This window comes from Callionymus lyra, chromosome 1, assembly GCF_982586985.1.
Source record: "Callionymus lyra chromosome 1, fCalLyr1.hap1.1, whole genome shotgun sequence".
Taxonomy (NCBI): domain Eukaryota; kingdom Metazoa; phylum Chordata; class Actinopteri; order Syngnathiformes; family Callionymidae; genus Callionymus; species Callionymus lyra.
Window position 1 is genome coordinate 35,115,369 of NC_141818.1, and position 22,389 is coordinate 35,137,757.

General features: G+C 39.3%; 1 protein-coding gene across 2 annotated transcripts in view; it reads right to left on the bottom strand.

The window, feature by feature from the left end:
• Positions 1 to 3,117: 3,117 nt before the first annotated feature.
• Positions 3,118 to 22,389, bottom strand: part of abcc6a (ATP binding cassette subfamily C member 6a) — a 36,937-nt gene continuing 17,665 nt past the window's right edge. For both annotated transcript variants that reach the window (XM_087804611.1, XM_087804603.1), the window contains 27 exons: positions 20,634 to 20,756; positions 19,069 to 19,130; positions 18,825 to 18,956; positions 17,374 to 17,580; positions 15,389 to 15,566; positions 15,072 to 15,233; positions 14,145 to 14,237; positions 13,533 to 13,736; positions 12,857 to 13,003; positions 12,664 to 12,751; positions 12,228 to 12,297; positions 11,397 to 11,523; positions 11,152 to 11,328; positions 10,922 to 11,089; positions 10,101 to 10,284; positions 9,947 to 10,031; positions 8,999 to 9,116; positions 8,718 to 8,925; positions 7,423 to 7,733; positions 7,108 to 7,307; positions 6,544 to 6,670; positions 6,369 to 6,470; positions 6,103 to 6,249; positions 5,877 to 6,035; positions 5,616 to 5,782; positions 5,354 to 5,548; positions 3,118 to 4,331 (listed from right to left, as the gene is read on the bottom strand). In XM_087804611.1, coding sequence (XP_087660737.1) covers positions 4,223 to 4,331; positions 5,354 to 5,548; positions 5,616 to 5,782; positions 5,877 to 6,035; positions 6,103 to 6,249; positions 6,369 to 6,470; positions 6,544 to 6,670; positions 7,108 to 7,307; positions 7,423 to 7,733; positions 8,718 to 8,925; positions 8,999 to 9,116; positions 9,947 to 10,031; positions 10,101 to 10,284; positions 10,922 to 11,089; positions 11,152 to 11,328; positions 11,397 to 11,523; positions 12,228 to 12,297; positions 12,664 to 12,751; positions 12,857 to 13,003; positions 13,533 to 13,736; positions 14,145 to 14,237; positions 15,072 to 15,233; positions 15,389 to 15,566; positions 17,374 to 17,580; positions 18,825 to 18,956; positions 19,069 to 19,130; positions 20,634 to 20,756 — 4,050 coding nt within the window. In that variant the 3' untranslated portion in view covers positions 3,118 to 4,222. The remainder of the gene's footprint in view (positions 4,332 to 5,353; positions 5,549 to 5,615; positions 5,783 to 5,876; positions 6,036 to 6,102; positions 6,250 to 6,368; positions 6,471 to 6,543; positions 6,671 to 7,107; positions 7,308 to 7,422; positions 7,734 to 8,717; positions 8,926 to 8,998; positions 9,117 to 9,946; positions 10,032 to 10,100; positions 10,285 to 10,921; positions 11,090 to 11,151; positions 11,329 to 11,396; positions 11,524 to 12,227; positions 12,298 to 12,663; positions 12,752 to 12,856; positions 13,004 to 13,532; positions 13,737 to 14,144; positions 14,238 to 15,071; positions 15,234 to 15,388; positions 15,567 to 17,373; positions 17,581 to 18,824; positions 18,957 to 19,068; positions 19,131 to 20,633; positions 20,757 to 22,389) is intronic.

Below are 22,389 nucleotides of genomic sequence, written 5' to 3' on the forward strand. Positions count from 1 at the left end.
GTGTGTGTTCCTCATCAACCTCTCCACTCTCACTGAGACAGATGTCCTCACTCTCAGCGGGTGGAACTCTGGTTTCTACAGGAGTTCTCTTACCATAAAACATTCCTGAGGAAAAATAAACGTCAATAATTTAATTCATAAAACATGCTACATGATTACAGATTGTTACAAGAATTGTTTTTGCTATAGAAAGCGTGTGACGGCTAAAATCCATCTGAATATATTATTGTGTACTGCGCCATTGCGCATCTGGCCATACTGATTAATTTAGCCCTTATGGACGAATGAACAAACCGAAAACTTGAACTCTTCAAAAATTACGTTCAAAACTACTTTATTTTAGTGATGTGTCCGACTGTGTCGAGGCTTCGAAGCGTGTGTAGAGTAATCCAGGATTTTTTTCATGAAGCGTGTATCGAGGCGTGTGTTGGTTACGTAGGTGGTGACGTTCGAGTCCTCGCGAACCGGACCGTCACGTGACCGGCTCGAGAAGCGCTGCGTGAATCGTCTCGTCACGTGACCGGCTCGAGAAGCGCTGCTTGAACCGGCTCGTCAAGTGACCGGTTCGGTAATCGCTCGGGAACTTCCAAAGCTGGTGAAATATATATATGTTTTAAAGAAACAGACTGAAGCCAAGCACTGTTGCTTTTTTTGAATAAAAAATAATAGTTTTTTTTAGAAAACAAGTTAGTCAAGCACATTTTTTTATTATCACAATCATTTGCGCACAAAATATGCAATGCTCCCAATTGTCCACATGATGGCATGGTCGTGCAAATGACGCCTCATGAGGCTTTGCTCCAAAGATGAACTACTCGTCTGCGAGGCTTCAGTGCTTCATGAGGCTTCATCTCGCCATCACTACTTTATTTTACTTTCCTTAGTTCCACAGACAAACAATAAGCAGACGTGTATTTGTTTTACGGTAACTTACCTCAAACAAGACGATCTTTTCGCGCTTCCAACATTGAATGGGTTGCGCAACTGTGTCTCAAATCGCATACTAGCGTACTAAAAGTTAGTATTTTTAGTACGTTAGTGTGTCTCAATTCTTAGTATGCGAAATTTAGTGCGCCATGCACACTAAATTGGCATACTAACACGCCCACAAAACTAGCATGGTTCGATGGACACTAACCATACTAAACAGCTGCCATTTTAGTGACGTTTTAAACGGAAGTTACGTCATATATAAATGCATATATATGCATATACTTAAATGTGTATTTTCCGCAGCAGTAGAAGGATAAACACGTCTTCGCTGCTGATACCAGCTTAAATATCTCGAGATTATTTAGATTCTCATATTTTTTCTTTATTTCTTTTTCCAAAGTTGCAATACGTGCTGCCAGCAGGTGTCGGCGATAGCGTTCAAACAGCTGCTTGAAACATCGTTAAATAGAAGTAGAAGAAGAAGCTGTCATGTGATTTCCGGTTAGTGTGTAGCTTCAGGGTTTGATTTGAGACATACTATCTGCGGAGAATTTGCGTACTAGTTAGTATGCATACTAAACTGATGCATACTAACTTCTAGCATACTAAGATTAGTATGCGATTTGAGACACAGCACAGGAGGAAAACACGATCGTAAACCGGACGTGGTTTTAAATGTTATTGGTCCTACAAGAAACTAGTGATTGCAAAACGTTCCTAGGTTCCTATCGAAGAGGCATGAACCAACATTAGGGAAACTCGCGCACGATCTCTGGCGCATTCTTAATGGAAGCGGTATGTCGCGAATTCGCGACACTCGGCGTTAAGGGGTTAAACTTGTTTTTATCATGTTCTTGTTTTATTGTTCCCTTTAAGAAACTTTTTATCTTTCTTATCTTTAAAACTGTTCTATTACTGTTTTCATTTTAACTGTTTGTATGGTGTCCTTTTGTGTTCTGAAAGACGCCTTATAAATAAAATGAATTGTTATTATTATTATTTTTATGATTATAACCACACATCTCTGAATGTAGATATGGAGACAGGGCCTTCAGCACCCTGACATGACCTCTGAGGCAGGGACATCATTTATTTAAAAAAAAATTAAAACAGGAAGACAATACAAAAAACATGAAGGAGAAATCAAGAAAATAACCAAAAATGACAACCTCACCCTTTTTTCCATCCACCTGAAAACCCCCAGGTTATCTATAAAACCATGATTCTACGAATGGAGCGGAGCCCTCTACAGGCTGTCACTATGGGTTTCTCTTTCCACTTGCTGAAAAAAATGAATGCACTCGCCACGCAGCATGGGGCAGTAGGCCACCCCTATATAAGACCTCACCTCCTACAAAATGGAAGTATTTGACACTCTGGGAGGCCACAGGAAATGAAAGAACGGAAAGTAATCAGGCTGACGAAGATTGTCCTTTTGTCAATATAAATGTATTTGTGTGGTAAAAAGTAATGTTCTATTGACGTTTCTTTGAATCATAACAAATATTTTAAAAAGACGTCCGCATATGCAACAAGTGATGTTAGACAAGTGGTGCTGTAATGACAGATAGACCCGCCTTTTGTTGTTTCTGATTGGTTAATATTGCGCCAGGCCTTACGTGATTGGCTAGATTTACACAAAACCGGAACGATGTTTATTATGGTGACAAGATAAATATTGAGTACTAAATGGGTCAATATAACGGTGAGAAAAACAAATTATATTTTATTTAAGGCCAAAATGTAGTTTCTATTTCATTTTTCTTAGTCTTATATATTTTTTATGCGATTGAGATTAAAACTGTTTCTGGTCCTAATTTTTATCTGTAGATAAAGTCCATGTGTCTTTCCTTCACCACACAAACCTCCGTTACTTTGTTGTAAAAGTCCACCTTATTTCCTTTAGTTTTGAAAGTCTCTCTGCCTCAATGGAGATGTGACTTATTTTGTGGAGGCTCATTAGAGAAACTAAATAAGACCCTTACAAGCATTAAACTTTAATGGTTAAAAACACCAGCCAGACTGTGGAAAAACAAGATAAAAAAAAAATTCTGTGAACATTATATTGGCGACATTCAGAGATACCAAAGCACATCAATTGCATTTATCAACACAGTTTGTGATGGATTGCTCGTTGAAATTTTCAACGGTATTGTCATTTATATATATAAAAAACATACAAGGTTTATTTAAAAACATTTTATTGTCCAGCATTACTCTTTATAGACAAAGAACATAGAAAAGTACATTAAACAGGCTTGTTATAAAAAGTATAAATACAGTCCTCATACATATAAGAGAACTTAATACATTTATTATTGTCACATAAATAAACTATTTTTCTCTTCGCTAAATTGTCTAAACCAGTAAGACAAAAAAGGGGAAAATATTTTTTTTAAAGTCGTTAATTTGAGAGTGAAGGTCAAATGTCAATTTGCAGCGTCAGTACAAAACAACAATTCCCTTATTTTTGTAGGTTAAATATGTGTTTTTTATGGCTTCAGTTTTTGTGGTGGCGACCAACAGGCAATCCCAGATATGTCACAATTGTTTTCAAGAGGCATGCCCTTCATTCATGGTGGTTTTTATGGCACCAGTTCCAGGTTAAAATCTGACCAGCAGGGTTTCTATCAACATCCTTAAATGTTTGCTTTGACAGGAATAAACGAAAAGCCCCAACATAGTTGGCTTGCTTCAATGTCATTTTTACTTTTCTCTGGCACACAAAAATGGTTCAATTTTGAAAACCTCATTTCCTACTACGCCTGCCAGAGTGAACCTTCTGAAGGTTACTGTGTCAAAGTATTTATTGTCCCAGTTTCTGGAACAATAAAAACACAAAAGAATCTCCTGCAAATTCACCTCTTTTTCTTTGTTTTAATTTTTTTTTGTTGAGAAAATATATGAGGCAGAAATATATTACAGGTAAACATAGACATTAAAGCCTGAGACAAGATCTTACAATTCATCAATGCCCCAGTCAAAATTGAAAATGAGGTGGTTGACGAATATTTTTTTTCCAGCTCCTGATCAGTCGTACAAAACTTGCATAGTTTAAAAAAAAAACCATGTCAGCATCTCTTAAGATCTTCTTTGAAAGGTAAACACAGTCAAATCCTGATAGAGGACAGAGTCCATGTGAGCTTAAATGATGGAAAAGCGACGTCTGAAGCTTCTCCTAAAACTAGACATCAACGTCGACATCTTCAGCTGCCTCGGTACTCTTTGAGTGTGTGTCCACGTGACACGAACGGTGCCACATTTGTCCACCGTTGTTCCAGTTCTAGATCTAGACCAGACCCGCCTCACGACACATTCCGTAGAACTGTCCCCGCTGTGCGATGAGGTTGGCTGGAGAGTCCATCTCCGAAATGTGGCCCTTGTCCATGACAATTACTCTGGAAGACATCAAGAGGACAAACAGATCAGGGGCTGTGTTGCTGTTGTTCAATTCAAAATGTTCACTGGACTCTGAGCAGATCTGCGGGACAAAAGACCGGAACACACTTGCCAATACAATAAAAAGATTCAGGGCGAGGTTCCTTAAATGGAGTGAATTTCACAAGATCTCAACAATAGATCCTATACTCATTGACCTACTATTTATAGTATTGATTAAACTGTTTTATTTATTTTTTTTACAGTGGGAGGAAACTGGAGTGAAAAAAAAGGACATGGTCAAGGCAACATGCTGCTTATTTGATTTAATATGTCCAAGGGTCTGCATAGGGACCATTTGCTGCCCTTGATCACATTTCACTTTGTCTCTGTCTGTATTTGTTTTGGGGGAAAATTTGATCATGGACATTTTCAAATACTTGTTGAGTGTCTTGATCTTTAGATAAATATTATATAAGCTGACCAAAAGCACCCAAAATAGCTTTTATGTTAGCAAGTATCAGAAATGATCCACAACCTGTTTTCCCACTGGACCTTTCTCGTTCAACTCTCCATCATTGATCACCAAAAAATTTACATTGATAAAATTGATATTAAATTAAGGAACATTTAGATTTCATACCCGTGTGAAGTATTCATTGTTATTAATTGTTTTGCTAAAGACTATTTTAACGATTTGTCCTTTGAAGAATATACATTTTGTTGACCAATCAGAAAAGCTTCAGACTGTGTTAACCCCCATATAACAGTGGTTCTACAAATGTGTCCAACACCCTCTACAGGTTGTTGGTGTGAGCCTCTAGGTGACCCTCAGTGACCACCTGTAGCAGAAGCATGCATGAAATAGAACTATGATATAATGATTTTTTCATCTTTATGGTTAAAACTATGTATAGTAGAATGTTGAGCTTCAACCTATCTGTACCCCATCCAGTTTGGCCCTAAACAGAAAATGTGTTTTCACTTTGAAAAAGAAATGTTCTTGCTAAATATCAACAGAAAATCTGATTCAGGGCAGTACCTGGTGTAGTCCATGATCGTGTTCAGGCGATGAGCGATGGTGAGGACGGTACAGTCGTCAAACTGCGTGCGAATGGTGGACTGGATGAGGGTGTCTGTCTCCAGGTCCACAGCGGCCGTGGCCTCGTCCAGAACCAGGATTTTGGTCTTCCTCAGCAGAGCTCGGGCAAGACAGACGAGCTGCCGCTGACCCAGACTACACAAAGAGAGATCAGGTTTATACGGTGCTCTAAACCAGCTGGTGAGGCGGCGTTACTACATACCTGAGGTTTTCTCCTCCTTCGGAACACTCGTGGTTGAGCTTCTCTGGCAGATTTGAGATGAACGTTTTAAGATGTGCCAGCTCTAATGAGCTCCACACCTCTTCGTCGGTGTAGGAGTCAAACGGGTCAAGGTTCATGCGGAGAGATCCAGAGAAAAGCACGGGATCCTGAGCGGGGAAAAAAAAACACACGCCATTATTTTCTGAAGTCATTTTGGTAAGAAAACCCAGTCTTTTTTTTGGCGGTATTACGCTGTCATACCTGGGGAATGATTGTGATGCGCGAGCGCAGGTCGTGCAGTCCAATATCAGCGATGTTGACACCGTCGATGAAGATCTTCCCCTTCGCTGCTTCCAAGATTCTGAATATCCCGAGTGCAAGCGAGGACTTGCCGGCTCCGGTTCTTCCTACGATGCCCACCTGGAATCGATTTGAGGATAAACGTTTTGGAAAAATAATAAAAGAATATCCAGACAAGGTTACTCACCTTTTCTCTTTCGTGGATGTTCAAGGTTATTCCTTTCAGAGCCAACTCCAGGCCTTTTCGGTACTGCAGTCCGTAGTTATGGAACTCGATGGTTCCTGTTTGAGGCCACGCTGGAGGGAGGGAGCTTCCCTCTATTGTCCAACTCGCCTACGGGCCACAACAAAAGAAGAAATGTCACCAATTACCTACGCCAAGGAGAGTTTTTTTTTTTAGCATATATCTGTTCTCAACCTTATAGCAGGTCTAATCAAGTGTATGACGCTGACCTCTTTAGCAGTTTCCGCATACTCGTTCACACGCTCTACAGAGACGATGTTGTTCTCCACGTCAGTCCAGGACCTCACGATCCAACTCAGAATTCCAGTTACCTGCGAGAACAAACCCGTCAATTCTGGATTTTCCATGTCATATCTGTGGTTGTGTGTGGGGGAGGGGGCTCACCTGGAGGGAGTGGGAAACGGCCAGGCCGACGATGCCGGGGCTCAGAGTGTCTCTGCCCATCACGGACAGGATAGCGGCGGCGAGCACCACACCGTTACCGACAAACTCCAGATTGACGGCGAGCCACCTGTGGCGAGAACACCTGATCAGCTCGGCGCTGCTAAAACTGGGTCGCCAGCTTTAATTTACCCGGCGGTCATGAGATCAGAGTGGAATTTTTCAAGTGTCTTTTGTCTTAAAAAAGGCCATCTGTTAAAGCTTTGCATTAAAATTTAAGTAATATTCAGTTTAAATCGCAGTTTAATATATCACTATTAAGCAAATTATATTTGTATGGACATCTCTTGGTCACTTCTTCTTCTTCATCCCCATTTTTATATATAAAAAAGTGTTCTTTTTTATAATGATGTTAAAATAATGATTATTATTTAGATAACCTTTTAGGGAATAAGGGTTAACGTTAAACCATTTAAAAGGAATTATCAAATAATTTCAAACTTATGTTATTTCAATACTTAAAGTATTGGTCTTTTTTTTTTTTTGTTTAACTCTCCATCGACTCACCGAGTGGCTACAAATCGAGGGAAGTATGAGGTCTGGTTGAAGTCCACCCTCTTGTTGGCCTGCAGGATGAACCTCGACTGATCCCCGAACGCCCGGATGACACTGGCGCCCTGCACCGTCTCGTTGAAGTGGGTGTAGATGGGCGAGCGGCTGACTGCCTCCAGCCGCCGCAGCTGACAGGATGTGGCGACGTAGAAACTCTGTGGGCGACGGTGGAAAGTCAAATACCGAGCTCAGGGATTTCCCATAAATCATCAGGAAAGACTACGAGGTTTCAGGACGGATTGAGAATATGGATTTTTTTTCCATTCGTACCTGGACGAAAGCGTAGAGGAACGTGAGAGGCAGGATGATCACGATGGCGAAAGGCGTAGCCATGAGCACAATGATGCAGACTTCCATGAGTTTGAAGACGTAGCTCAGCATCATCTTCAGTCCCTCCGGCACCATGCAGTCGATGGCGTCGATCTCTTTGGCGAAGCGGTTGAGTAGGTTTCCACTGGGCGTGCATTCGAAGAAAGACATCGGTGATCGAAGCACGTTGTTCAGCAGGTCCAGGTGAAGGTGCCGCGAGGCGATGATGCCGCAAACGGAAATGGCAACGGTTGTGCCGAATATAGCGACACCTGGAGGGAGAAGATAGAGTTTTAGTTTTAACTGTCAATCCCATTACATTATTGTTACTATATTAACATTATTCCAATCAAAATGATTAGACATTATCTTCAACATGATGTTGTTTTTTCATTTCCTCCTTTAGCATTAACTTTAGCTAGACTTTATTTTTTACTTTTCAAAGCAGGAAAAAATAGCTCAAGACAAAACAGTTTTATTTTGAGTTATTCTGTGAAAGTTATCCATGGAAGAATATTAGTGTCTTCAGAATATTGATTAATTTGATTTAACATTTCAAATTTTAACTTTTGATTTTGAGGTTTTTGAGTATTTGAATAAAAAAAATAATATATTGACAGGTAGAATTGGTTTTGTGAATAAACAAATAAAAAAACAACAATAACTTGTAATGATTATCATGTGATAAATAAGTATATATATATAAGTATCTTGTCCTGTTTGCTACTTTATTTACAATTAACAATAAAGAAATGTTTGAAATTCAATATTTTGTTTAATAATTAGCCTTTTAAATTGGCTATAGAAATGATGGCACTATTATACCTATTTATCTTAATGGATTTTAAAAGGCTACGATTAAAAATAAATTAATTTAGACATTTAATTTCTGAATTATTGGATTAACAATATAAAACTCTGTCAAGAAAATCCATTAATTCTGTCATTTTTTATTAAAAATAAATACAACCTGTTGATACGGAAATAATTAAAAAAGATGATCAAAACAATAATTTAATGCTTAAAAAACCCAATGTCTTTTGAATTGATTTTTTTTCAACATTTTTTTGTTACATTTAAAATCAATATTCTAATGTCACGGAAATACTTTCCTAGTTTGCCTTCATCAGCTGTCAAGTTATGTGATCAAGTAACTCACAATCTATTCTAAATTAGATAGTATAACATCGCGTCGACTTATATTACTTCAATTAATAATTAATATATCCACGATATGTGAGGAAATGAGAACCAACCTTGTACACATCCAAGGGCTCCGAACACAGAGAGTTTCAGGTCTGTACCAATCTTGGTGCCGTTGACAATCGGGTCGTCGGCCCACATGCTGAGCCAGTAGTTGTAGGCCAGCGAGGCGCCTTGCTGGAAGGCATAGAGGAAGACGATGGGGATGATGATGGCCAGGCCGATGGTCTTGAAGTACTTTGTGTACATCTCCATCCGAACCTGTAGTGGAAGAACGATCATTCAGTCGACTGGAATGACTTTTCCCTCAGTGTCAAAAAAAACAAACTCTTACTCTTCCGGTGCGAGCTTTGTCTGCTTCGGTGAGTTTGCCCAAGTCCTCGGGGACCGGCTCCGGGTCCGCCTCCGACACCGGCTCCATGTTCTGCAGATTTGTGTTGGTGGTGTCGCCGCTGATGCACATGAAGATGAAAGACTTGTAAGGAATACTGCTTAGAAATAAGATACGGGTGTGACTATATGTGCAGACTTTCAATATGATAACTGAATTTTTACAGCATTGAAATTGAACTTAGAATGAACTAAAATTTTGTCTTTTTTTGCCTATTTAAAATATTGAGTGAAAACTTCAACGTAAAAATGAAATCATTTCAGTGTAAGATATTCAGTGTAATCAAAATTCTGTGTTAACATACGGGTAACAAATCGATCCCCGACTTTACGGGCTTTTAAGGGTCACAGGGAGATGCTGCTTCGATTAGTCTCGTTACTTTATTTGCGTTTTAATATTAGACACTACTCGACCGATTGCTAATCGAAATTCTTACACTTCACACAACAATTTAACGTTTAATTTTTTTTCTAACAATAAATTAGTTTACACTGAATTTTCATGCAATGAACAACATGGACAAAAAACAACAACAACAGTGATTGAAATGTATATGTTTTTTTAATTCAAAGTCAGATTTTGATGCTGTAAAAATTCAGTGTTGGGAATTATGTTCAAGGTGTGATGGTACACCTTTACTTCCATATGAGTATAAATGTATTTATATACTTCAATATATACGTACGTACTTATTATCTGTTATTTTGTTTATTTTTCATGATTATGCTTGTTTTGTTATTATTTAATAGTTTTTTTTTAATTATTTGAACATTTTTTTAAATGTATTATTGTTTTTGTTATCAATACGCGTCTTAATTTAATGTCTATGTATGTGTAATCTTTTTTTTGTGAATATCTGAAACACTCAAGTAGGGAGGAAATCAAATGTACCCGATCAGCTGTTCCTGTGACAAGTCTCTGGAGAAGGGCATGAAGTCGACCACGCTGAGGCGAGCGTTGGACTTCCTGGAACCAGCTGCAAGGGAGAGATCGATTCAGTTCTGGCTAGTTATCGTTGTATTACATCTATTTTGCACAGTCTCACCTCTCTGTATGCTGCTCTCTTTCCTCTCGGTGCTGGCGAAGGTGTGGATGAAGTCGGCGAAGGCTCCCTGGTGGCTGAGCAGCTCCTGGTAGGAGCCGCTCTCGGTGATTTCACCGTTCACCAGCACCAGGATGAGGTCGGCTTGAGGCAGGAAGCTCATCCCATGTGTCACAAGGATGCGAGTCTGCGTGGATTGTAAGCGAAAATCAACCAAAATAAAAAACTTTCTTCATGACGTTTTACCGCTAACATGATTATAATTTCATAAAACCTTAAAAGAAAAGTATTGTTTTTGTTTTGAAAATCCTATTTTATCTGTATCATAGTTACGTCATGGCTTATATACGTATCAGTGTTTATATGTGTGTAAAATAATTAGTTTTTAAATTTTTACAATTAACATTTAAAACATTCACTGCCTTTGTATATGTTTGTGTAGCAATTTAACTTTCGGCCGCTAGATGGCAGCAGTCATTCCGTTCTCTGCATCTGAAGGAAAAATGTTATCCCTCGAGATTCTGGCCGTGACTGAGAACTAGGGGATACAGTCGACTCCAGCAGCTTTTAAAGCTGATGCTTGAATAAGCATGGGAACACATCAAGAGTCATGTGGTCTGTAAATAAAGAAAGCTAGCTAAGCTAGCGAGCAGAGTTTTTAGTTGAAAACTTAAAAAAATAATGTAATGCAACATTTTTATTGTAAAAAATAAAGATACATGATTTATAGAAAAACGTAAAATAGATACAAATTATATAATTTATGATTTGGACCCATTTTGACGCCAATGCCTTCAATGATTTAAATATTTTGCTTGGCTTACCTTTTCTTTAAGAACTCCCTTTGGTCCGATGACCTTGTCAAAGATGTGTTGGCCAACATGAGCATCAACAGCAGACAGAGGATCATCCATGAGGTAAACGTCTGCCTTCCTATAGACGGCTCTGGCCAGACTGACCCGCTGCTTCTGTCCACCCGAGAGGTTGAGTCCCTGCCGCGACACACACCTTCATCTCTGCGCTCTGGATCATAAACGCAGTGTGGATCCCAAACCTTTTCGCCGATCTCTGTGGCATCTCCGGCAGGCAGGATGTCCAGGTCCGGCAGGAGGGCGCAGGCCTCCAGCACCCTCTGGTACCACGTCTTCAGCTTCTCACGGCCGAACATGATGTTGTCCTGCACTGTTGCATTCTGGATCCAGGCCTGCTGGGGCACGTACGCGACCGAACCCTGTTGTGGGGAAAAACAAGTTGTATTATTCAAATGAACGACTTATAACGTCCTCCAAACCCTGATACCTTGACAGTGACGTCGCCGCTCCTCTTCTCTGTTTCTCCGAGCATCGCTGAGAGCAGAGAAGACTTTCCACAGCCCACGTGGCCCACCACCGCCACCAAGGACCCGCGGGGCACACGGAAGTTGATTCTGTAAACAAAGAGAAGTAAATACAGCGTGTGGATCTAGTACCGGTCTTGCCATTAGATTTGCACAGGAGACACATTTATATGACTTTTGTAAGGGGCCGTCAAGAGAGGACACAGAAAGGGAAGAATAAAAAGAAGCTTAGATAGGAGGGGAAAACTTAAAATGAAAAGATAAAATAAAAAGGTCATTTTACAAAAAGCTTAAGATGTAATTGAATTTGGTAACATTTGTCATTCTTTTCATGAAAGATCCGAATGAAAAACGTTAAATATTACACGTATTTTTAACAAGAAAGAAAGAATTAAAAGATCTATTAATTGTGTTATGCCATATCGTCATCAAGTAGAAACCCTTGTGTTATCTAGGGTCAAGGTGACCCGAAAGCCTCGAAAAGAATGTAATTGTTTAATCCCTTGTGTCTTTTTTGGGTCAAGATGAACCTAAATATGTATTTATGGAAGCCAGGGAGGTCATGCTGACCAAGAGACAACACAAGGAATACCACAAACACATTCAATTTCGGGGCCTTCGGGTCACCTTGACCCAGAGCTAACTAACACAAGGGTTAATAAGCTATTTTATTGTGTAATATTCCATTTAGAAATACAAAGTATACATCTCTTTATTTTACATCATATTTCTAAACTAGCCATACAAAGTATATATTTATGAATATATGAGGATCTAAATCTCTCCTGTTATACCTTTTCAGACAAGGAGGCCCCTCTGCGGACCAGCTGAACGTTCCGTTGTCGATCACGACATCATCGCCATCTACAAAAAGACACATTTTTGTAAAAAAAAAAAAGTTAGTTGTAGATTGACATAGTGCTCTTTTCCCTCCTCTGTCTGAGGATGTGGTGCCAGATTTTTACACCCACTAACCCTCATCTCTGTATGAATCATAACTTTTATTTCATGCTGGAATCGACATTCAACCGCAAAATGGGAAAACCCTATAATTTGCAGAGAGTCGGCGAAGGCGAAAGTGCAGCGACCCACACAAGACTGTGGCCCTACACATACGTTTGGTCAACAACAAAAAATAATGTGCCACTAGTTCATTGACAATGACAACCTATCATTTTAACAGGACTACTTATAGAATTTTACTCATTCACGTATGGGTGGAGATCGTACCAGGCGTCAATGGAGTCTTTGAGACGTTTTCCACTTTCAGTTCTTCGGAGCACAGGTACTTTCCCAGACGTCTCAGCGACACCATGGCCTGAAACACAACAGTGGTTGGTTCAAAATCCATCTTGCATATGAAGTAACATTTGTATTATCCAACACCATTGATTAATTTTTGGAACAGTAACTGCTCGCCGACCTGCAGTGTTGTGCTGATAGCGAAGGGAAGCTGACTTAGTGGAGTCTTCAGGATGTTGATCAGCGCCATCGACACAAAGACCTTCTGAGCGTCCAGGACGTTCCTGTTGTCCAGCGTTACGTAGACTCCGAACATGGCGAAAGCGATCTGTGTAGCAAAATTAAAAAAGACATTTTAAGTGTTAAATTAAGTGATATTACAGACACTTGCTTGAGACCTTGGCTCCTCCTGGGACATGATCCCAGAACAATCTGATACAATCTATATGTTCTTTTTGGTAGTTACACAGAATCTGTTCAGCTTAACCGTAACCGTCCCATAAAACAGGCAACATCTTGCAAATATTTATTTTTGGTTTAACAGATAATAGTGCTAGTTTGTAAATTAAGCTTATATTTCCATTAATATTTATCTTAATAAACTCAAATACCTCCTCAGTAATCAGATTTTTCACATTAGCACATGTTTGACTGTTAAAACAACTGCTAATTTAGTGCGAACATCGCAAACTATACGCAAGGACACTATTTTGTCCAAGTGTCCTATGGTAAGTATAATAACTTTAATATTCAAATTCAAATCTGGTTATTGTTTTATTGATAATATCAATAAGTGTGTTATGTTTCATTTCACTTGACTGAATATTATCCAAAGAACATTCTTTTTATTAACCTACCAAGAAAGACGAGGAGTTGAATGAGGCAATTGAGATTGAATAGAGGATCTGGGACTTTTTCAACGCCTTCAGTTCCTTCTCTCTGTATCCCAACACCTGCTCCAGAAAGGCCTTCTCCCAGGCGTAGAACTTGAGGATCTTGATTCCATTCAGGATCTCATTCATCAGTCGGATTCGGCCGTCCATGAACTTCATCTGGATCTCCTGTAGCCCAAAAAAAAGGTTCTTACATTCTGTTCTTCAGACATGTTATTGTCAGCAAGTAGTAGTTTTCTTCAACAACACAGACACTTTTTTAATTGCAAAGGAATTTATTGCTTGTTTTGTTTCAGTAACTTTAACACCAAGGAAACAGTTCAGTGCCAGGAATGTGGTTTGTTTAGTTTGATTAAATAACCAAATCCGAATTTATGGAAGCGTCTGTTGCTTTGAGAGAAATTAAAATGACGTCTACAAACCGCCACGCCTTTTCCTGCAATTGTTTTGAAGAGACTTCAAAAAAAGGCAAGACAGAATGTGACATCCAGGAAAAACACCCACGCAGTTGCATGCTCGGCCGCACCTTACACAGAATCTGGAGCTACCGGTGGAAAAGTGTGTCACGGTGTTTACCTGAAGCTTGCTTCTCTTCTTCGCTATGAATCCATTCAGGGGGAATATGAGAATGATGGTGGCGATGCCAGCGAGGGCAGATGGACCGAGATGCTGTATGAGAAGAGAAAATGTGTTTTAAATGAGTGCGGTATCCTGCGAGGGACAACTTCCGAGGAGTATGTGAGGGTAGTGAAGTGTATATTGGAGTGAGTGATATAATTATTCGCAGATCTAAGCAACAGCTCCTGTGAAGGTTCAGGTCAAACATAGAGATTAAAATGAAAAAAAAAGAAAAGATTCCTTTAATACAAGACAAAAGGAACCAAAAATGAAAAGGAAAAAGGAATTCTATAGGAAGTGAAATTTATATGAGAGGATAGTTGGGTATTTCTAATAAGCATAATTGGTTTTGAAATCATTTGCTTTTGAAAAATCAAGTTGCGTGAAATGTGTTAAAGAGTATTATAATTTGATTGAAATGGACAGATTTTGAATGTTTCATTGAAAATATAAATCGAATTTTTACAATCAATTAGCACTTTCTAAAGTCCAAAAATATAATTTCTTCATCAAAATTATGCAATTGATACTAGACTTTATATAAAAAAACAAACAAAAAAAACAATAGCTTCTTTAGAAAACCAAGGGATAACTTTACCATTACCAAGTAATGTAAAAACTGTAAATATTGTTAATAATTGTTGACATGTATTTTAACTATAATGCAAAACTTAATTAAAATTGACCTCAATGCTATCCAATGCTAGATCAAACAGCAAGCTTTAGTTGGTCTGAGGTGATATTTACCATCCGGAAATACTTTAAATAGAGTACACGTATATTTTAAAGATAACAATCTAATGCAAGTCTTCTATTAAAATACTAAACCTATTCTCAAATCAATGATGATATAAGACTTGAAACTTGAGTTAAAATGCTTCATACCTGCCAGAGGAAGAACAGACAAAGTGCAATTTCGATGGGAGCGAGCCAGACGGCGTTGAAGTAGACCACAAAGTCCATGAGCTTCTGCGTGTCGGCCGAGACCAAGTTGACAATTTCGCCGACTGTGCAAGTTCTTCTGGCCGAACTGTTTATCACCAGGGACTGAAATGAAAAAGGACAGTTTAGCCCCACAAGGACTTGAACTTGTCGTTTATCTCAAAAACACTTTGCTAAATTAGGCCAGGAGTGAGTTATTTCGGTCATTTATTGTGTCTGGTGGTTGAAGGTTTCAAGTCTGTGGAGGAACGTTAACCCACCTTCCTGTAAACTAGGCCCATGACCGCCGTCTTCACCCGCATTCCCACTGTGAAGCAGGCGTACATGTACTGATGGTTGAAAAGGGACTGGAGGCACGACAGAAGGAACATGAGAGTGGCGTAGAAGTATCCTTTCCACATTGGAGCATCTTCATCCTTCATGAAGCCCAGGAGAAGACTGTGGACACGAAACCAGAAAAAAGTCTGTGACACAATTTCCTAAATCCTTTGTTCACCAACTGTTTTCACAGGTATCATAAAAACCCAAATCCAAAACAAGAGAGGTTTGGACTTCCTTGTCAACACACTTTTTATTGTTTCTATTCATTCTTATGATTTAACTTTCATTGTTTGCCTTGAACCAGAGAAGTTGTGCGTCTCAGCGACCACACAAAGCAGCTTGTGTTTGCGGCCGGCCTGGCCTCAGACTTGGCCCGCGGCGTCCTTAGAGTGGTTCACCCATTTTTGCATGTCGCCTTTCAGCACTTTGTTAACCCTCTTACAGCAGCAGACGTCAATTTCTCGAACGCTGAGACCATAATTAACACTCTGACTGATTCAGTGCCACACGTTACCGACAACAACATTCCTGTCTGGCGAGTGGAGACCATTAGCTGATTAAACTCAGCGGCTGTGTTGTTGCTTGAAATGCAGAGGGTATAAAATGACGGCTCTTGGAGAATATTCTGCGGCCCCCAAATTTAGGGTTGAGTTTTGGCAAGAACCTCATTACAGAATACATCAGGATACGATCACAGTACATGTGTCTCGATCCTTGGATCATCGTTCATGGATCACAGTACTTGGATCACGATACTTGGATTATGATAATTGGATCGCAATTAATTGGATTACAATACTTTGATCATGATAATTGGATCACTTTACTTGGATCACAATACTTGGATTATGGTACTTGGATCGTGATACTTTGATTACGGTAGTTGGATCATGATAATTGAATTACAGTACTTGGATCACGGTAGTTGGATCACGATACTTGGATTATGATAATTGGATCGCGTGAATTTTATTACGATACTTTGATCATGATAATTGGATCATAATACTTGGATCACGTTACAATCATGATACTTGGATCACAAAACTTATTTCACAGTCCTTGCATAATAATACTTGGATCATGGTACGTGGATCACAGTACTTGGATTACGGTACTTGGATCGTGATACTTTGATTACGGTAGTTGGATCATGATAGTTGAATTACAATACTCGGATTAGAATAATTAGATTGCGATACTTGGATAACAATACTTTGATCACAATAATTGGATCCCAATACTTGGATGATGATACTTGGATCACAATAATTAAATCGTGATAATTTGATCACTATACTTGGATCTCTATACTTGGATAAGGATACTTCTATCATGGAGTTGTATCACGGTACTTAGATCACGATACTTGGATCATGATCACGGTTATTGAATAAAGATACATGTAGTTGTATCACGGTACTTAGATCATAATACTTGGATCATAATCACGGTTATTGAATAAAGGTACTTGTATCATGTAGTTGTATCACGGTAGTTAGATCACGATACTTGGATCATGATCACGGTTATTGAATAAAGGTACTTGTATCATGTAGTTTTATCACAGTACTTAGATCACAATAGTTGGATCACGATCACGGTTATTGAATAAAGGTACTTGTATCATGTAGTTGTATCACAGCACCTAGATCATAATACTTGGATCTGGTTATTTGGATCACGTAAATTGTATAACTGTATTTGGACCACGATACGATAGTATCATGATATCTATTATTTTATTGAATCTCTTCAATGTAACTTTACATAGGAAAGTATTTTCTTTCAATTACATCCTTTTGTTTCTATGTTTAAAGGTTTCCCCTGATGTGGCCACTTAAAAAAATGTTCTTCCTTCACCCCTTCTTCACACTAACTTCAATTCACTGACGACAGCCGAACAGGAACTTTCAGTGCTTACCTCAGAACCTGAGGAATGGCGAACATGAAGGCATCATGGAATATGATGCACATGGTTCCAGTCAGGAAATATGGACCAAATTTGCGAGCCAAAGTGCGCAGCAGGATGAAGCCGGAGCTCTGCTCCTTCTGCAGCTTTCTCAGTAGCTGAGCTTGATCCGGCAGTCGACTCTCCAGCGCCGCGCCCGACATCAGGGCCTTCTCTTGCCTGCCAGAGGGCGAGAAGTGCACATGGTTACAGTCATGAACTCTGCGCTGGAGAATGTGCCAACATGACGCTGGCAGCCTTAAAGTCTCTAACGTGAACCAGGCTGTTAAAAAAAATAAATAAAAAAAATAAAGTTTCCACTCGTGCCATCACATTGTGAACTTTCCAGCAGGCTATTAAGCACTATTACCTCACATTGTTAGACAAATACACAAAGCCTTCAAAGCCACAGTAAAAAACAGCCTTTGTATAACCTTAAAAAAAAACGTAGTGATGATTCTGCAACATTAACGATGACGGATCTAAACCTGAGTCAAGAGTGTTGAGTTTATACATCTGAGGGAACATTGGAGGAGCTGACGGCTGGCCTCTGTTATGATAAGGCTCCCTGTGAGCCAGAAAGAAACACATGTGCGTGTCCTGCACAAGTCCAGAGCTGCAGCTTTAAAACACAGACTGTTGCTCTTCCCGATCGGAGGACAAGAAACGTGTTCATCTTTTCATTGTTATCGTTGCTGGACAAAAAAAAAATTCTCCTCCAGTGATCAATAAAGTATTGTGCTGTTTTTAATGTATGTTTTTTTTAATGAATCATGTTTGTTTTTTTATTTAAAAAAACCTTGTGACAGTGATAGTTTGAAAGGTGCTAGAAAAATTAAATAATCATTAATTATTATTTGTATTTGAAGAATATTCACTTAAAATATCTATGTCAGATTATTATTATTTTATTTGTGAATTGTTCAGTTGTATTTTGAGTTTTTAATCTCCCTGGTAAATAACTAGATGTTTTTCTTCTGTTATCAATTTGTTGATTCAACTGAAGTACTCGTAATAATGGAGGTCTGCCCACCACAGGCTGATCAGGCACATGTTGTTACTTAGAAGAAGAACATATTTCATATTGGTTTTTTTTTTTACTTCTAATGATTTTATAAATCACGATAGAACAACATGCACTCTGAGGATAGAACAAGGCCAGAGTTTGTAAAAGTAGGTCATCCTTAGTGATGTCACGATGCTTCTTGGTCCAGATTTGAAGTGATTCTTTTTTTCATTATTGGTTTGGCAGTTTGAGGTTAAACTTGTTGTTGAATCTGCTTCCAACAGCTCCAGTAATCCTGCTATTGTGTTTTTTAATCATGATTAAAGTCAGAAGTCTATGAAGGTATTCAAAGCTTAAAGTTTTGTTGCACTTGAGTGAAGTTTATTATTAGGATTATTTTGGAGAAAAAAAATCTCACTTTTGAAGTTTGGCACATTCGGTCGTCCATTCCTCGTGGAGATCCGATATGATCTTGTGGGATGTGTCTTCTTCTCGCAGCGTCCACAGGTCGTCTGCCTCGAGGGGAGTGCGATAACCTTTCACGACAAGCCTGTGTGGGAAGCAAATACAACATTAGGAAAAAAATAGCCACAAAATGGTAAACAAGCACAGAAAGTTGCTCGGGGGGGGCTCAGATTAGACGTTTGGTTAAACCATCGTACCCAGTAAACCACCAGAAGAGGATCTTGGACAGAAAAGAAGCATCTTTCACAGGACACGGGTTCTGAAACACATTCAAAAGACGAAAGATGGTTATTTTCATGAAGGTAATTCATGGGTTAGGAAGCTCGAAACGGTCATTAGTCTTGAGTGGATTATGATCAAAAATCCGCCTCAGGGTTGTTTTGTCGAGTGGTTTCGATAGACGTGGGAGGCTTGTACGAAAATGTGAATTACACAACAATTTGATTTTATTTTTCATAGAGACATTTGACAAACGTCCAAATGGATCAAAACATTTCTATATATGTATTTTACAGACATAATTTCAGATTTTAAATGGCCAATTTAACAACACTGTTTCTTGGAGTCACATGATGAACAACAGATGACATCACATAAACCCTTTAAGGAGCCAAGATCTAAAGCAGGCAATTTCCCAGAGACTTTTCCTAAGCGCCGTACCAACCCATAACACATGAGTCACTGGGAAAATGTCAGGATAAGTAGATAAATGACGATGTTAAATGATTTTCATGACCTAAAAATACATTTTAGTTAACATGAAGGAACAACGTCTACAATTATATAACTCCAACGATAATGATTAAGATAAACACATACTTCATGTTTTGGTAAATATACATTTTGACATAATATAAATATACATACAATTATTTGAAATATTTTCTTCTTGTGTGATTGACACCGCAGATCTAAATGGTATCCTCAGCCTAGCTAGTCGCTAACAGTTGGACATTTAAAAAAATGTATCTTGTTTGTTTACACGGTGGTAAATGATTCATAACAATCCCGGAGTTTTTGAGACACATTAAATGCTATCATTAGTTCCTTATGAAATATCCTGTCCTGCGGAACTTAAATGTTATGACCCAGTCTGGCCATTCTCTCCAGGAAGCCTCAACTCCTACAGGGAAGGAATAAATAGAGTTCAGTGTTCACGCTGTGTCTGGACGATGTTTTTGAGGTTCGATGTCAATGGCGTGAATGTGTCATGAGAAAGTCCCGACCGGCAGACGGGGGCAAACAGAGAGAGTCGGTGTTGTTACGTGATGGCATGCGTCGGTCCCGCCGCCCCCTCGCCGGGGCTATTTGCTCTCTTCACTACCCGCTCGCATCCTTCGCTTCCCCTCTTCCTGTGAGTAACTCTGACCAAAGCGTGGGGTAGAGGGCGGAGGAAGACACACCGACGATGGGTGTGTTGACCACCGCCGGCTTCTGTGGCCAAACACCATCAGGCCAAGAATTCGTTTGGAACTTTACTAGCGCGGAGAGTTGTTGCGTCACACCTCAGGCTCGGGGCGAAGCTAATTTCCGTTTGCCAATGCCGAGTTATTTTCACAGCTTTGTGTTACTAAAATGATTCTTTTCACAAAGTATTCTGACATCCGCGTGAGACACGGAAGTGAGTGAGCCACACATATCGCAACATGACAAAAGTTTCATAGAGGGAGAGTGTGGAATAATTAATGACATCATTTCCTCCAAAAGGAGACCTCAAAAAAACGCTTTTAGATTTGAGTGGGATATGTGTGGGTCTGCCTACCTTCTCCAAGACTGCCTTTCCTTCAGGAGGCTGGTCCGCAAAACAACACAAGAACAGCTGGGCCAATTGGAGCGAGAAGTAGGAGAAGAAGGCCAGATATCGGACGAGGTCGGACACAATTCCCTAAAGAGAGGGAACAGGAAGTGAGCGGCAGTCATCATAAACAAGGAAAACACAAGGCTAGAAATAACTTTTTTTTTGGTGATAAAGTTCTCATATATAAATGTTACCTCGGCCAAGGAGGTTGGCGCTGGAATTAGTTTGTTTGAACAGAACAGAACAACCTTGGATTCATATTAATTGAACTCTTGCTAAATCATTCATTAGTGGGTTAGGAATGTTCCATAGGTTTCCTCTTTCACTTGCATGGCCTCTCACAAGTTACGCTCATCTGTTACGAAACTCCAAAAAAAGCCATTTACTAATATATTTTGGTTTGTTAACTTAAAGGCCCAAATACGTAAGATTGTTAACTTTAATTTCTGGTTCCCCCTAGTGTCTGATCGTGCAATGTCAAGGCTTATCTTTTTCACTCATCCAAAGTTGTTTTTTTTGTATGGAAAAAGCTACTTTGTGTCTCTTTTTTTTTTCGTCCTGGTAACTTTAAAAAGTCCTCAGGCACAGTTGTGTAGAAATAAGTATTGTAAAAAATCATTTAAAAAATCTCTAAAAAAAACATGAACAAATTCTGTTAGGAAAATGTTTTTTCTGTGTGCCGACGCCACTTTACCATAAAAGCTTTTTGAATTGATTATGCAGGGTTTTCACAAAGTCATGTAAAATGTGAATGTTGGCAGAGGCATGCAAGTCTCAGTGAAAACATTGCGTTTTAATCCACTTTACAAGGCAATAAAATTCTCTCCCAAGTGGGAAGTTGGAGTTCGAGATCAAAACGCTTTAAGTTATGGAGCAATCTTGCTTTTTAAAGAAGTGACAAGACGGTTCTAAACAGATCAACAGTATTGTGTGGTTGCCCTTTCTCCTGCAACGTGGTTTTTACTAATCACACAACATCCTGTGGTTTATTTATACCATTTTAAAAACCACATAAAGTCCTTTTAATTGATTTTCCCATACTTCAACGATGTGTAGAGGAGGAAATGGTTCAAACACTTACATCGCAGACACAATAAAGTGTATTTTTAACTTAGACTAAGGAGCTTTTATTATAAATGAAAGTATCTGCAAAACAAGGCGATGGTGGTTTTTCCGAGGCTTTTACTTTCAATCCAGGAGGCAGCTGTAATATTTACCTCTGAGGCTCTCTTGCACAATGAGAGACTATTTTACACCCGACATACACAAACTGTGGGTTTTGGCAGCGCCATTGTTTGCTGCTGGATCGGTGCCACTGACACAAGCTGCCCCTTGTGCACACGGAGAGTCGCCGCCGTGGTTAACAGTGAGGCAATTTTCACTGAAAAAGGCTGTCTTGGCAAAAAGGTCTGATACTAAAAAGCAAGAATGTGTCCGGCCACACTGTGCAAAAAGAAAAAAAAAAAGAAGGTCGCGAGTGGGTGGGAAATATGTAGGTGATGCGGCTAAGAATGGCTGAAGGACTACAAACATGAACCCTGTCAACTCGAGCTGTCAACACTATTTTGCAAGAGGGACCGTGGCTTTAAATATTTTTGGGGAACGGTCAGCCGGATATGTGTGGAGAGAAAACTGCTGAGTGTGGCACTTTTGTGTTCCATCAGTGTGAAGGCAAAACCCAATGATGAAAACACAAAACATGACAAAGATACATGTTCAA